This window comes from Ictidomys tridecemlineatus, chromosome 16 (assembly GCF_052094955.1).
Source record: "Ictidomys tridecemlineatus isolate mIctTri1 chromosome 16, mIctTri1.hap1, whole genome shotgun sequence".
Taxonomy (NCBI): domain Eukaryota; kingdom Metazoa; phylum Chordata; class Mammalia; order Rodentia; family Sciuridae; genus Ictidomys; species Ictidomys tridecemlineatus.
Genome location: NC_135492.1, coordinates 36,115,731 through 36,129,081, shown reverse-complemented (window position 1 = coordinate 36,129,081; position 13,351 = coordinate 36,115,731). Strand labels below are relative to the sequence as shown.

At 49.3% G+C, this 13,351-nt stretch overlaps 1 protein-coding gene across 1 annotated transcript in view; it reads left to right on the top strand.

Annotated features, from left to right (window-relative positions):
- Positions 1-11,549: 11,549 nt before the first annotated feature.
- Positions 11,550-13,351, top strand: part of Txnrd3 (thioredoxin reductase 3) — a 38,513-nt gene continuing 36,711 nt past the window's right edge. The window contains exon 1 of the mRNA XM_078033879.1: positions 11,550-11,899. Within this exon, the coding sequence (XP_077890005.1) occupies positions 11,696-11,899 (204 nt within the window). The 5' untranslated portion in view covers positions 11,550-11,695. The remainder of the gene's footprint in view (positions 11,900-13,351) is intronic.

Below are 13,351 nucleotides of genomic sequence, written 5' to 3'. Positions count from 1 at the left end.
ATGAGCACAGTTTTACTTTCCCCTCTTGCCTTTCCCTCTTCCCTGGATGTATTCGTTTCATGATGATTTCACATCACTTTCATGAAAGTATAATGGGCCCACGGTAACGAGGCCAGATCTTCAGTGTGTGGCTTGATGCACTTTCCCAAGGCCAACACACCCGTATAAATACCACCTACATCATCACGTGGTGAATCAGTTGGTCTGTTTTCCGACTTTATATAAATGAGATCATAATATTGATTCCTTTGTGTCTGGCGGCTCAGGGGCCTGGTGCCTCTGGGACGCATCCCCACAGGCCCACGGTGACAGTCCTTTTCTTGGTCTGGATAGTGTCCTGTGCTGCGACATCCCTTGCACTTGGGATTATAACGGTCCAGCGCACTGTTGGTGAGCACCGTGTCGGTGCCAGGCCGGGAGTGTGGTGGCCGATGCTATGAACATTTCAGCACCTGTCTTTTGGGGACAGATTTCTGTGCTGTCCCTTGGAATGCCTACCCCTATCCATCCCGGAGAGTGTGTAGCTGTAGCCTCCGCGGATGCCACTGAGGTTCCAGACAGGGCACCGTATAGTTATGCTAGGTTCCAGATAGGGCCATATAGTTATGTGTCACTGATGTGACCCAGCCACATCAGTGTTTATAGCAGCTCCATTCACAACAGCTAAGCTAGGGAACCAACCTAGAGGCCCTTCAACAGATGAACGGATAAAGAAACTGTGGTACATATACCCAGTGGAATATTACTCGGCCATAAAGAAGAACGAAATGATGACGTTTGCCAGTAAATGGACGGAACTGGAGGCAATCAAGCCAAGTGAAACAAGCCAGTCCCAAAGAACCAAAGTCCAGATGATCTCTCCCATAGGCAGATGCTGATTCACAGTAGCGGGGGGAAGAGTGGAGGTTCACTGGATTAGAGGTGGGGATTGGGGGGGAAGGGAAAAGGTTGGGAATAAGAAAGACGGGGGATGAATAGGCATCACTTTCCCACGTTCACATATGAACGCTCAGCCAGGGACACCCCACAGCAGGCCAACCACAGGCCTGGGAAGTGACACCCCGTGTACGTACGTGTGTGACAGGTCAGAATGCACGCTACTGTCGTGGAGCGCTAAAAAGAACAAATAAAACACAGCTCTTGCTATTTGACGCTCTCCCACGGTTTCTTGCCCCCGGTTTCTTTGGCATGTCTGCATCTTTCTTCTTGCTGGAACACATCTTCTGGCGTCTATTTTAGGACGTATCCGAGGATCTCAAAATGTTTGGCTTCTGCGTGCCTGGAGATGTCTTTGTTTGGTCCTCCCGGTGATGGATAGCTTTATAATGGGCTGAGTGTGTAATTATAGGCTCCGACTTTGAAGATCCCGCTCTATTATCATCTCCATCTCTTGAGAGGCCCTGTCAGTCTCGGCATTCACGGGTTTCTCGTTAAAAGAGAAATGCCTTTATTGCCTCTCAGAAACCCATTTCTTCATTCTGTCTATTCTCTCTTCCAAGGGATCCTACTTTAATGACGGTTGCAATTTCACTACCTTCTACATCCTGTGACTTTTTTTTTTTTTTTTTTTTTTTTTGGTATTGGGGACTGAACCCAAGGGCACTTAACCTCTGAGGCCATATCCCAGCCCTTTTTCATATTTTATTTAGTGACAGTTGCTTGGGGGCCTCACCAAGATACTGAGGCTGGCCTCGAACTTGCGAGCCTCCTGCCTCAGCCTCCTGAGCTAGTGGGATGGCAGGCGTGCGCCACTGCATGAAGTGTGTAACTTTTCTCTTTCTCTGTACTTGGGTGCCGTGTGCTGGCATAATTCCTCAATGAGAATGTTCAGATTCCTGATTTCATCTTCAGCTGTATTTATTCTACTTTCCAACCTGCCTACTGAGGGTTTTTTCCCCTCCTAAGGGAGGAATCAAGTTTTTAATATTCTTATTTTCTTCATGAAGGCACGATCCTCCCCCGTACGGCTCTCTGAATCACTAATCATGATCCAAATTCCTGTTCTGCTTTTTCTGTTAGATCTGATTCCTTTTGTGTGTGGCTGATTGGCTGATTGATTTTTTGGGGGACACTCTTTCTAGCGTTACTTTGTGGACGACATCATAGAAAGACTTTCTAACTACAGATGCTGAGATTGATTGATTGATTGATTGATGGCCAGGGATTGAACCCAGGGGTACTTAACCATGGAGCCCCGTCCCCAGCCCTTTTGACTTTTTATTTAGAGACGGGGTCTCACTGAGTTGTTGAGGGCCTGGCTAAGTGGCTGAGGCTGGCCTCCACCTTGCGATCCTCCTGCCTCAGCCTCCCGAGCTGCTGGGATGACAGGCCTGGGCCACCGCACCCGGCCACATGCTTAGATTCTTCAATCATCTCACAGACTGACTGACAGATCTGAACTGTGAGCAGAAGTCCAGGACGAGGAAGAGGAGAAAATATAGACGTGTCCGAATCCCTTAAGTATGTCAAGGGTTCAGCCAACAAGACAAGATGGCTTGCCCCACCCCAGGTGCACAGGTGAGGGAGCAGGTGAGCACAGCACCTGCTGTGTAGACAGTGGCCACTGTGGACGGGGTTGAGTGTGCACGGCTGACCTCCCTGAGCCACTGGGGGACTGAGTATGTTGGGCTGGCCCAAAGGGTTTTTTTTGCAGAATGTGCCATACCTTCCAGCCCAGTCCCCCTCCTGCAGGATGGGACTGAGGATCCCATTTATTGGATTCCCAAGTCTTCCTCATTCTTCCCTTCATAGGAAAATCCTTGAGCCAGGCACAGGGGCGCCCACCTGCCATCCCTCGGGAGGCTGAGGCAGGAGGATCGAAAGTTGGAGGCCAGCCTCAGCCACTTAGCGAGGCCCTGAGCCACTCAGCGAGACCCTGTCTCTCAATAAAAAGTTAAAAGGGCTGGGGACGGGGATCCGAGGTTGAGCACCCCCGGGTTCAATCCCAGGCACCAAATTAAAAGAAAGAAGAGCCTTTGGTCTTGTTTCCTGGTGACTGAGGTGAGGGTCGGCTAATCATATTTTTAATTCATACTTGAAGGAAACGGCAGCTCTTCCTCCCAGCCCGGCCTCCGTATCTTTGCAAGTTGGAATGTCAGTCTGTGTGTGTGACCAACACCTCGTCTGCCAGGCCTGGGGAGCTCACCCCCACACCCCCTGGCTTATAGATCGCCTTCATCTTCACTTGACAAAAGGGAGGCGCTCTGAGGCCTGGTCCACGGTCCGTCCTGCCTGTCCTGCAGGTCTGCTGCCCATCTCTGTCGTCCGTCAGCATCGTCCAGCTGCGGTCTGCTGCTTTCCCGGTGGATGATTTGATTTAGACCCTCATTCTTGCAACTGTAAAAAAAAATAATAATAATAATAAATAAGAAGGAAGATAAAGGCAGGAGAGAGCATGCTCAGATCTCTCAGGAAATCCTCGCTGCCCTGTCCATCACCGAAGAAGGCTGAGAGGCACAGACAGTGGCGCAGAGCAAAGAAAGCCACCGGGAGTTTATTTTGGATGGAGAAATAGTGATCCCCCACCTGCTCCTCAGGTCTGGTCTGTCCCCTGGCCATTCCAGTGCCATGGGACCCAGCTGTCCCACTCCTCGTTTATACCCAAAGGTCGTACAATGGGCTCACTACAGTGACGCAGGCACATCCGTGTTTATAGCAGCTCAGTTCACAATTGCTGAGCTGTGGAACCAGCACCTTCAACAGAAGGGTGGATAAAGAAAATGTGGGACATAGACACAGTGGAATATTACTCAGCCCTAAAAAGGAATGAGATGGTGGCATCTGCCGGGAAATGGACGGAGCTGGAGACGATCGTGCTGAGTGAAATAAACCAATAATAATAATAATAATAAAAATACCTGGAGGTTGAATGTTCTCTGTGATATGTTAGTATTTGCTAACACATAAAAAGGAGAGGAGAGGCTGGGGATGTGGTTCAAGCAGTCACGCCTGGCATGCTTGGGTGCTGGGTTCGATCCTCAGCACCACATAAAAATAAAATAAAGATCGTGTGTCCACTGAAAACTGAAAAAATAAATATTAGGAAATTCTCTCTCTCTCTTTCCTCTCTCTCTCTTCTCTCTCTTTCTTAAAAAAAAAAAAAAAAAGAGGGAAGAATAGAAGTCCAGAGGATTAGACAAAGGGTAATGAAGAGAGGGAGGCGGGGACAGAAATAGGAAAGAAAACGGAATTAATGTGTGGTGACTTTCCTATGCGTCTATATGAACACACCACAGTGAATCTCAAAATCTTATACGTCCCCAAGTCCGGGGTCGGAATTAGAATAAGATACATTCCATGCTTGTATAAACATATCAAAATAGGTCCTACTGTCAGGCATCACTAATAAGAACCATTGAAAGAAAGAAAGGAGGTGGCCCCAAAGTCTTCTCTCCACAAGAAAAGGCTTGACCCGGGTGCGGTGGCGCACGCCTGTCATCCCAGCTGCTCTGGAGGCTGAGGCAGGAGGATCGCAAGGTGGAGGCCAGCCTCAGCCACTTAGCAAGGCCCTGCCTCTACATAAAACATATATAGGGCTGGGGATGGGGCTCAGGGGTTAAGCACCCCCTGGGTTCAATCCTTGGTACCAACAAAACAAAACAAAAAGCTGTCACCTCCCTTCTCTGTTTCAGCCCCGTGTCCCCGTGTCCAGGGTGTGTGTCCTCACCCACTGCTCCTGAATCTGTCACCCTCCCCGTTTTTTGTTGGAGAGGAAATGGAGAGGTCCAGCCACTGAACCCAAACACAGCTCCCCTGGGAGTGGCTCTGGGCCGGGTCCACCTGCACAGCTGCGGGTGGCCAGCTGACACTGGCCAGGAGGTGCGCGTCCCCTTCCCCTGTGCGGGCTGCGCTTTGTCTGCTTCCCGAGAAGCCCCAGTGCCACCTAGTGGCGCTTGTGAGAAATGCACACTGAGAAGGACTGGCTCTGGCTTCCCAGCTGGGGGGGTCCTCCCCTCCAGCCCCAGGGACTGTCCGCTTAGCAGATCCTCATCCTCAGAGCACCCCCCTGCCCGGGCCTCTGCTGAACGTGGAAATGGGCTTGTGAGGTCTTTTGTGCAAGGCACTGAATTCATGCAACAATCCTCCATGGACCTCAGGCCTTGTTCCCTGTGTGGAGAGAGGACCGAGGATGAGGTTGAGCCCCGTCCCCAGCCCTTTTTAATATTTTATTTAGAGACAGGGTCTTTCCGAGTTGCTCAGAGCCTCACCCAGTGGCTGAGGCTGGCCTCCACCTTGCGATCCTCCTGCCTCAGCCTCCTGAGCCACTGAGGTCACCATGACACCGCAATAACCCTTTCCCCCCTTTTTTTCTCCAAGTCTTTGCCACTGCCCCCTCCCTCCCTGGCCTGGCTTAGAAAGGACTCTTTGGACAAGCAGACTTTCTGAGCTGAAGGAAGTGAGGGTCCCCGTGCACCTTTGTCTAAGGCGGCAGAGCCGAGTGGCCTCCCATTTATATAACTTAAGGAGACTCGGGAGATAATAAGGCAGATCTGTTCCAAGGTGACTTAAGGTCCCCATTTGTAGACAGGGGAGCAGCTGGCGTAATTCTGAGTTTCCGCCTGAGCAGGCACTTCCATTACCCTCAGCGCCTCTCCATGGCTGGCTTCTGGAAAGATCTATGGGGGGAGGGGGTGCGGGGGGGGGCGGGGAGAGCATTGCTCTACCTTCCCTGGAGAGCTCAGCAGGAGCCCTCTGCTGCCTCCCTGTGTTGGAATTGGAAGGGGGATCCCCTTCAGTGTCCTTTCCTGGTGACCAGCCGAATGACACTCTGGTGGCACCCACTAGCTCAGGGTTAACCAGGCAGGGACTCTGCAAAATCTCCTCTGAATGCGGAGACTATGGGGAAATGGACAGAGTGATGTCTAAACCGCACTGGAGGAGGGTCCCTTCATCCCAGGTCACCGAGGAGGAGAATAGAAATGTCACTTGGGAAGGGCCGTCTTTTAACCATCCTTATTTTCTTGTCCCATGGTAGATTGACTACAGAAGCAGCCGTGTTATATCCCCTCCTAGACCCCTGCCTTCAGTGATGTGACCTCACGGCATCTTGCAACACTCCGTTGGTGTTTCCCACCCTTGGGTCCAATCTTGCCTTGGGACTGACTTCAGGACAGTGATTGTGGCAGAAGCAAAGCGCTCTGGTTCTCAGGGTGGGTCCTAAACCGCCTCTGACGACTTTTTCTCTTGGATCACTAGGCCGGCCGACTGTGGGAAGAGACCGCCTGGAACTCAGGTGGCCAGCACACTCGTCCAAGTGGGGTCTCCAGCCACGCTAGAGTGACATGACTCAGTTCAACGGAGCCACACGGCTGACGCGCGTCCGGTATGTGAGTGAGCCCCCTTGAAGCCCAGCTCAGATGAGCAGAACCATCCCGCCAACCCGTGAGACATGCCTCAGGATCGTTTTCTGAAGCTACTAAATTTCGGAGTGTTTTGTTACACAGCAGTAGCTAACTGATACACCGTGTTCGCTTTCCATTGCTGAGACCCAAATACCAGGCACCAACGATTTGGAGGAGGGAAGGGTCATTTCGATTCAGAATTTTACAGGTTTCCAACTGAGGTGGGCGGACTCCATTGCTTTGGGCCCAAGGTGAGGCAGAGTTTCCTGGCAGAGGAGCCCGGTAGAAGAAGGCTGCTCAGCTCATGGTGGCCTGGAAGCAGAGAGAAAAAAGAGGAGGGGACAAGGGGTTCATTTTACCTTTTAAACCTTGACTGTTCCAGATGCCAGTTTCAAAATTATTGTCCCTCAGGAGTTGGGAAGCAGCGCTCCGTTTTCTTCCAGCGCCCAGAGTTACGGATGAGGCCCCAGAGGCCAAGCTGACTCCTGCACCTACCGATTTTGGAAGCTTATAGGCTATTTCCACTCTTATATTTTGAATTGTTTTCTTTGGTACCAGGAATCGAACCCAGGGCGCTTGACCACTGAGCCGCATCCGCAGCTCCCTTTTTATTTCTGTATTTTTATTTACAGATGAGATCTTGCTGAGTTGCTTAGGGCCTAGCTAAATTGCTGAGGCTGGCCTCCAATCCACGATCCTCCTGCCTCAGCCTCCTGAGCCACTGGGATTAAAGGCGTGTATCACTGCACGTGGCTTAATTTTCTGCCTTTTCACCTTATTCCATATTTTGAGAAAATTTTTTCTATGTAGACCTAGACATATGCACAAGCATGTAGCTATGAATACAAATATATTACATATATATTGCCTTTTCTGTTTCTGTGAAGAATGTCATTGGGATTTTAACGGGAACGGCATTAAATCTGTGTAACGCTTTTGGTAGTATGGTCATTACAACAGTTTTTATACACATATCAATAGAATTTGACAGCACTTCAAAATTAATGGACATTTTTATGGTTTTCTTCTTTTTTTTGTATCTTCTTATGCGTGGCTTATTTATTCAATATATTCTTTTCTAAAAGATCCAAGAAATAATTGATAGAATTCACAGTTTATACTTATTTTAGTTTTGGCCCTGGGGGATCTACCCCAGGGGCACTTTGCCAGTAACCCCATACCTCACCCTTTTCATTTTTTATTCTGTGGCAGGGTCTAAGTTGCTGAGGGTCTCGCTACATGGCTGAGGCTGGCCTCCATCTTGCAGTCCTCCTGTCTTGGCCTCCTGGGTCACTGGGATTACAGATGGGTGCCACTGCGCTCAACACCATTCACATTTTTTAAAGATGTTTTTAGTTATTGATGGACCTTTATTTATGTATGAATTTGTCCGTGGTGCTGAGAATCGAACCCAGTGCCTCACCCATGCTAGGCAAGCGCCCTACCACCTAGCCCCAGCCTCAGTCCCACAATTCACATTGTTAAACAGTACAATTTGGGGACTTTTAAATATCCTCAAGGCCTTAGGTGGGAAAAGCCTGGCCTCTGGTCTGGGGTGCCCTTGGGAGGTGCTGACCTTGGGAGGTGGGACCTACTGGAAGGTCTTTGGCAGGTCCCTTGGAACTCTAAGCCCCTCCCCCTTCACACCTGGCTACTCTGCCCGTGAACAGGTTGCCCACGCGCCACATGTTTCTGCCCTCATGTACTGCTTTGGCACAAGCCCCAAAGTGACCATGCCAAGCACTCCGGAACCAAAACGTCTCCGTCTATGAGCCAGAATAAACCTTTCACCCTTTTAAGTTATTTATCTCAGGGATTTTGTCACAGTCAGGGAAAGCTGACTAACACACACGGAAGAAGTTCCGTGGGCAACTACCACCCAAAGAAATCATATCTGACCACAGTAATCTTTGGGGGAAAAAAAAACAAATTTAAGGACTAAAGAGTCACACGGGACAAAGAAGCATTTAAAAAAAAAATTTTTTTTTTTTTTTTTAGTTGTAGATGGACACAATACCTTTATTTTCTTTCTTTCTTTTTATGTGATACTGAGGATGGAGCCCAGGGCCCCACACCATGGAACCCAGCTGTCCCACTCCTCGGTTTATACCCAGAGTCCTAGTTTTCCGTGGCATCTCCACCCTGCTCTCCACAGTGGTGACATCAATCTGCAGTCCCACCAGCCACGTCTGAGTGTGCCTTTCCCCACACCCTCACCAACCCTTGTTGTTGCCTATGTTCTTGAGGATTGCCTTTCTGGCTGGAGTGAGTAGTTCTGATTTGAGAGTTTTGATTCTCTAATTGATAGTGATGTTGAAAAAATTTTTTTTATATTTGTTGATCGATTGTACTTCTTCTGAGAAGTGCCTGTTCAGTTCCTTAGCCCATTTATAGATTGGATTTTTTTTTCGGTATTAAGTTTTTTGAGTTCTTTATATATCATGGAGATTATTGCTTCATGGGAGATGCATGTGGTGAAGATTTTACCCCAGTCTGTAGGCTCTCTCCTCCCGTGACTGATTGTTTCTTTTGCCGAGAAGAAGCTTTTTAATTTGAATCCATCCCATTTATCAATTCTTGATTCTACTACTTGCACTTTAGGAGTCCTGTTAAGGAAGTTAGTGCCTAAGCTGCCGGGGTGAAGATCTGGCCTACTTTTTCTTCTATTAGGCACAGGGTCTCTGTTCTTGTGCCTGTTTTTGATCCACTTTGAGTTGAGTTTCGTGCAGAGTTTAATTTCATTTTGCTACCTATGGACTTGCAGTTTTCCCAGCACCATGTGTTGAAGAGGCTATCTTTTCTCCAACGAATGTTTTTGGCACCTTTATCTAGTATGAGATAACTGGATTGACATGGGTTTTTCTCTGTACCTTCTGTTCTGTACCATTGGTCTAGGTGTCTGTCTGGGTGCGAATGCCATGCTGTTTCTGTTACTGTGGCTCTGGGGTATAGTTTAAGGTCTGATACTGTGATGCCACCTACTTCGCTCTTCTTGCTGAGGATTGCTTTGTCTACTCTGGGTCTGTTATTTCTCCAAGTGAATTTCATGATGGCCTTTTCTATTTCTATGAAGAATGTCATTGGGATTTTAATAGGAATTGCATCAAATCTGTATAATGCTTTCGGTAGTGTGACTATTTTGACAATATTCTGCCTATCTAAGAGCATGGGAGATCTTTCCATCTTCTAAGGTCTTCTTCCATTTCTTTTTTTTAGTGTTCTGTAGTTTTGATTGTAGAGGTTTTTCACCTCTTTTTTTAGGTGGATTCCCAAGTATTTTATTTTTTTGAGGCGATTGTGAATGGGGTAGTTTCCTGATTTCCCTTGCAGTGAATCACTGATGTTTAAGAATGTGTCTGATGTATGGGTGTCGATTTTATATCCTGCTGCTTTGCTGAATTCATTCGTTAGTTCTAGACATTTTCTGGTGGAATTTGGGGGATCTTCTAAATATAGAATCACATAGTGATAGCGTGAGTTCTTCTTTTCCTATTCCTAGCCCTTTAATGTCTTCATCTGTCTGATGGCTCTGTCCAGAGTTTCAGGACTCTGCTGCAGAGAATTGTTGGAAGAGGGCAGCCCTGTCTTGTTCCAGTTTTTAGGGGTAATGGTTTCAAGTTTTCTCCATTTAGAATGACATTGGCCTTGGGCTTAGCCAATATAGCTTTTTTTTTTTTATATTTTCTTTTTTAGTTGAAGTTGGGCACAATACCTTCATTTTATTTATTTTCATGTGGTGCTAAAGGATTGAACCCAGGGCCTCACACATGCAAGGTGAGCGCTCTACCGCTGAGCTAAAACCCCAGCCCCACCTATATAGCTTTTTGCTGTGTTGAGGTATGTTCTTACTATCCCTAGTTTTTCTAGTGTTTTGAAGATGAGGGGTGCTGTATTTTGTCAAATGCTTTCTCTGCATCTATTGAGATAATCATAAGATTCTTGTCTTTAAATCTATTGATGTGATGAATCATGCTTATTGATTTTCCTATGTTGAACCAGCCCTGCATCCCTGGGATATGAACCCCACTTGATGATAGGGCACTATCTTTTAGATATGTTTTTGTTTGTGATTTGCCAGGATTTTATTGAGAATTTGTGCATCTATGTTCATCAGGAATAGTGATCCAAGTTTTTTTTTTTCCTTGATGTGTCTTTGTCTGGTTTTGATGAGATGATGATAGTTTGATTTGTCTTTGCTACTATTTTTAAAAAATATTTTTCTAGTTGTAGATGGACACAGTACCTTCACTGGTTGATTTTTACGTGGTGCTGAGGATTGACACACACAGGAGGCGATCGCTGTACTGCTGGGCCACAACCCCAGCCCTGTGTCTGCTACTCTTATTATGTGTTGCTTCAGGTTTGGTGAAAACAGGAACAACAAAGAACCACCGAGCATGTGTTATTTTTGCAATGTGAACCTTTATTTTATAAAAGGAAACAACAACAAACGGGTTAAATTCAAGTTAAGGAATGGAAAAAAAAAATAGAAACGACTCCAAGAAAATAAAACAAAGGAACTACCAAAGTCACAAGCAGGAATCTGTGAATGAGAAAACCAGGGGGTTTGATCAATAAAGTGGGGAAAATTCTCTGAGAAAGATAATTAAGAGAGAACCCTCGGGTAAGGAATGATCCAGAGGCCAGACACCAATAACCCACAGTAAGATAAAGGACGGGGCGCTCTCTGGCCTCCCCCCCAAACAGTGGGCGGGACTCTTGGTCGGGCACAGGTGGTCCTAGGGTCTCCAGACTCTAGGAGGGGTCCTGGGATCTTGCCCTTAGTTTGGAAGTCCAGTCTGTCCTACAGAGGGCTTTCTGCAAACTTCCCTAAATGCAATAGAGACATCTGCTGTCCTCTAGACTCTGCTAACCAGGTGGAGAGTATTAGAGGGGGGATCTGCATAGAGGCCACCTCTGGGCTGCAGCACCCCAACTAGGCAGTCCCGCGAGGGGCTTCCAACCTCCCGACCACAGGGGGATGGAGGCTGAGCCCAGCGCGTTCTTCAAAGGCTGCCAACTTGCGCGCCCGGTTGACGGGCGGCCTAGTGCGCACGCGCAGGGCCAGGCGGGCTGGGCGGGGCGAGGGCGGCCCGAGGGGCGGGGCGAGGGCGGCCCAGGGGGCGGGGCGAGGGCGGGGTGAACGGCCGCCCCCGGGGCCCGTGGCCAGTGCGGGGCGTGTGTGTGGAGTTCGGGCCGCAGTCCCGGTGCCGCCGCCGCCACCCTCGTCCAGGTTCCTACGGAGACCCGGCCCGGTCCCGGCCGGGAGTGAGAGCGAGGCCCTGGAGCAGCCGCCGTCCCCACCACCGCCGACACTGTCGACGGCGGCGCAGACATCGCTCAGGTTGGGGAAAATGAGTGTCCCCAACCGTCGCCTAGCCAGCGTCCGCGGCGTGCCCGTGTCATCGCCTCCCGGGCGCCGCGCCCGCCTGTCGTCTCCCGGGACCAGCCAGCAGTCCCCTGAGGCCCGGGAGGAGATGCGGCGCCGCGTCAAGAACCTCATCGAGGGGAGCCGGGTGATGATCTTCAGCAAGACCTACTGCCCGCACAGCTCCCGGGTAGGCGGCCGGCGCAGGGAGGGCCGCGGGGACACGGAGGGACGCGGGGGGCGGGGCCTAGGGGAGGGGCGGGGCCTCGGGAGGGAGGGCCGCGGGGAGACGGAGGGACGCGGGGGCGTGGCCTAAGGGGAGGGGCGGGGCCTCGGGAGAGCGGGCCGCAGGGAGACGGAGGGACGCAGGGGGCGGGGCCTAGGGGAGGGGCGGGGCCTCGGGAGGGAGGGCCGCGGGGAGAAGGAGGGACGCGGGGGTGGGGCCTAGGGGAGAGGCGGGGCCTCGGGAGAGAGGGCCGCAGGGAGACGAAGGGACTCAGGGGGCGGGGCCTAAGGGGAGGGGCGGGGCCTCGGGAGGGACGCGAGGGGCGGGGCATCGTGGTGGGCGGGGCCTCGGGAGGGAGGGCCATAGGGCCTGGGCATTGGGCGGAGCTTTGGGTTGGGGGCGGGGCCTCGGGAGCTTGGAGCCCAGCCCGGCTGAGTCCTGGGACCTGGAACTGGGACTGCTGCCTGCTGGTCACCCGCTTGTCCTAGCTCTGCTGGCTTTGAACTTGATGTTGGCTGGCTAAAAATGTGTATCAAGACAAGAAAAAAAAATTTTTTAAATAAATAAAGTTTTGTCTTGGTAAAAATGGTGGTGCAAACCGAGGGAAAGACCTCCGCAGAGCAGAATTCAGATCCCACTGATAAAAACTGGGTGACCTTGACCCGGTTCCAGAGCTGGGCAGAAGCTGCCTTTCCACATCTTGTATAAGGAAGGTAAAGGAAGGTTGTGAAGAGGATTAAAAAGTCAGGGGTAGCTTTAAACTCTTCTGCACATGAACTTTGGGGCTGGATAGGCGCTCAGCATTATTTCTAGGGATGACTCTACTGAGTGTTAAGGGGAACCCACTTAGAAATGGGCCTGTAAAGTAGGGACTCTGAACATTTTGAAATTTATTTCACATTAGCAGAGAGATGAAATAATGAAAGTTGGAAGATAATATGCAAAGCCCTGAACTCTTGGGTCAGGCTCATGAAATGATAAGCTATTATTCAAATTCGAGGTTACATTGAGGTATATCTATAGTTTCTTAGAAATGCATAGTTTCATGCATATCAATTTTAAAGAGTAATAAAATGATTTGAGTGGCTTGGAAGCCACCCCACCCCAAGGTTAACCACCTACTACTTACTACTCTTCTTTTCCGTTTCCTCTGCATATATATGTCATTAAACAATATTTCGTTTCTTTTGCCCTGTTTGGGGACTTTAAGCAGAATCACGCATGGATTCTTTTGCAGTTTTTTCCTTCAATGTGTGTTTTCAAGATTCATACATGTTACTACCTGTCCTTGTGGCTCATTAATTTTTATTACTGTGTTATTTCATAGGGTGAATCAGACCATTGGATTAGATTATGCTGTTTCTGGTATTTTGTTCTTAAAAACAATATATATGCCTATTCTTGGACATACCTCTC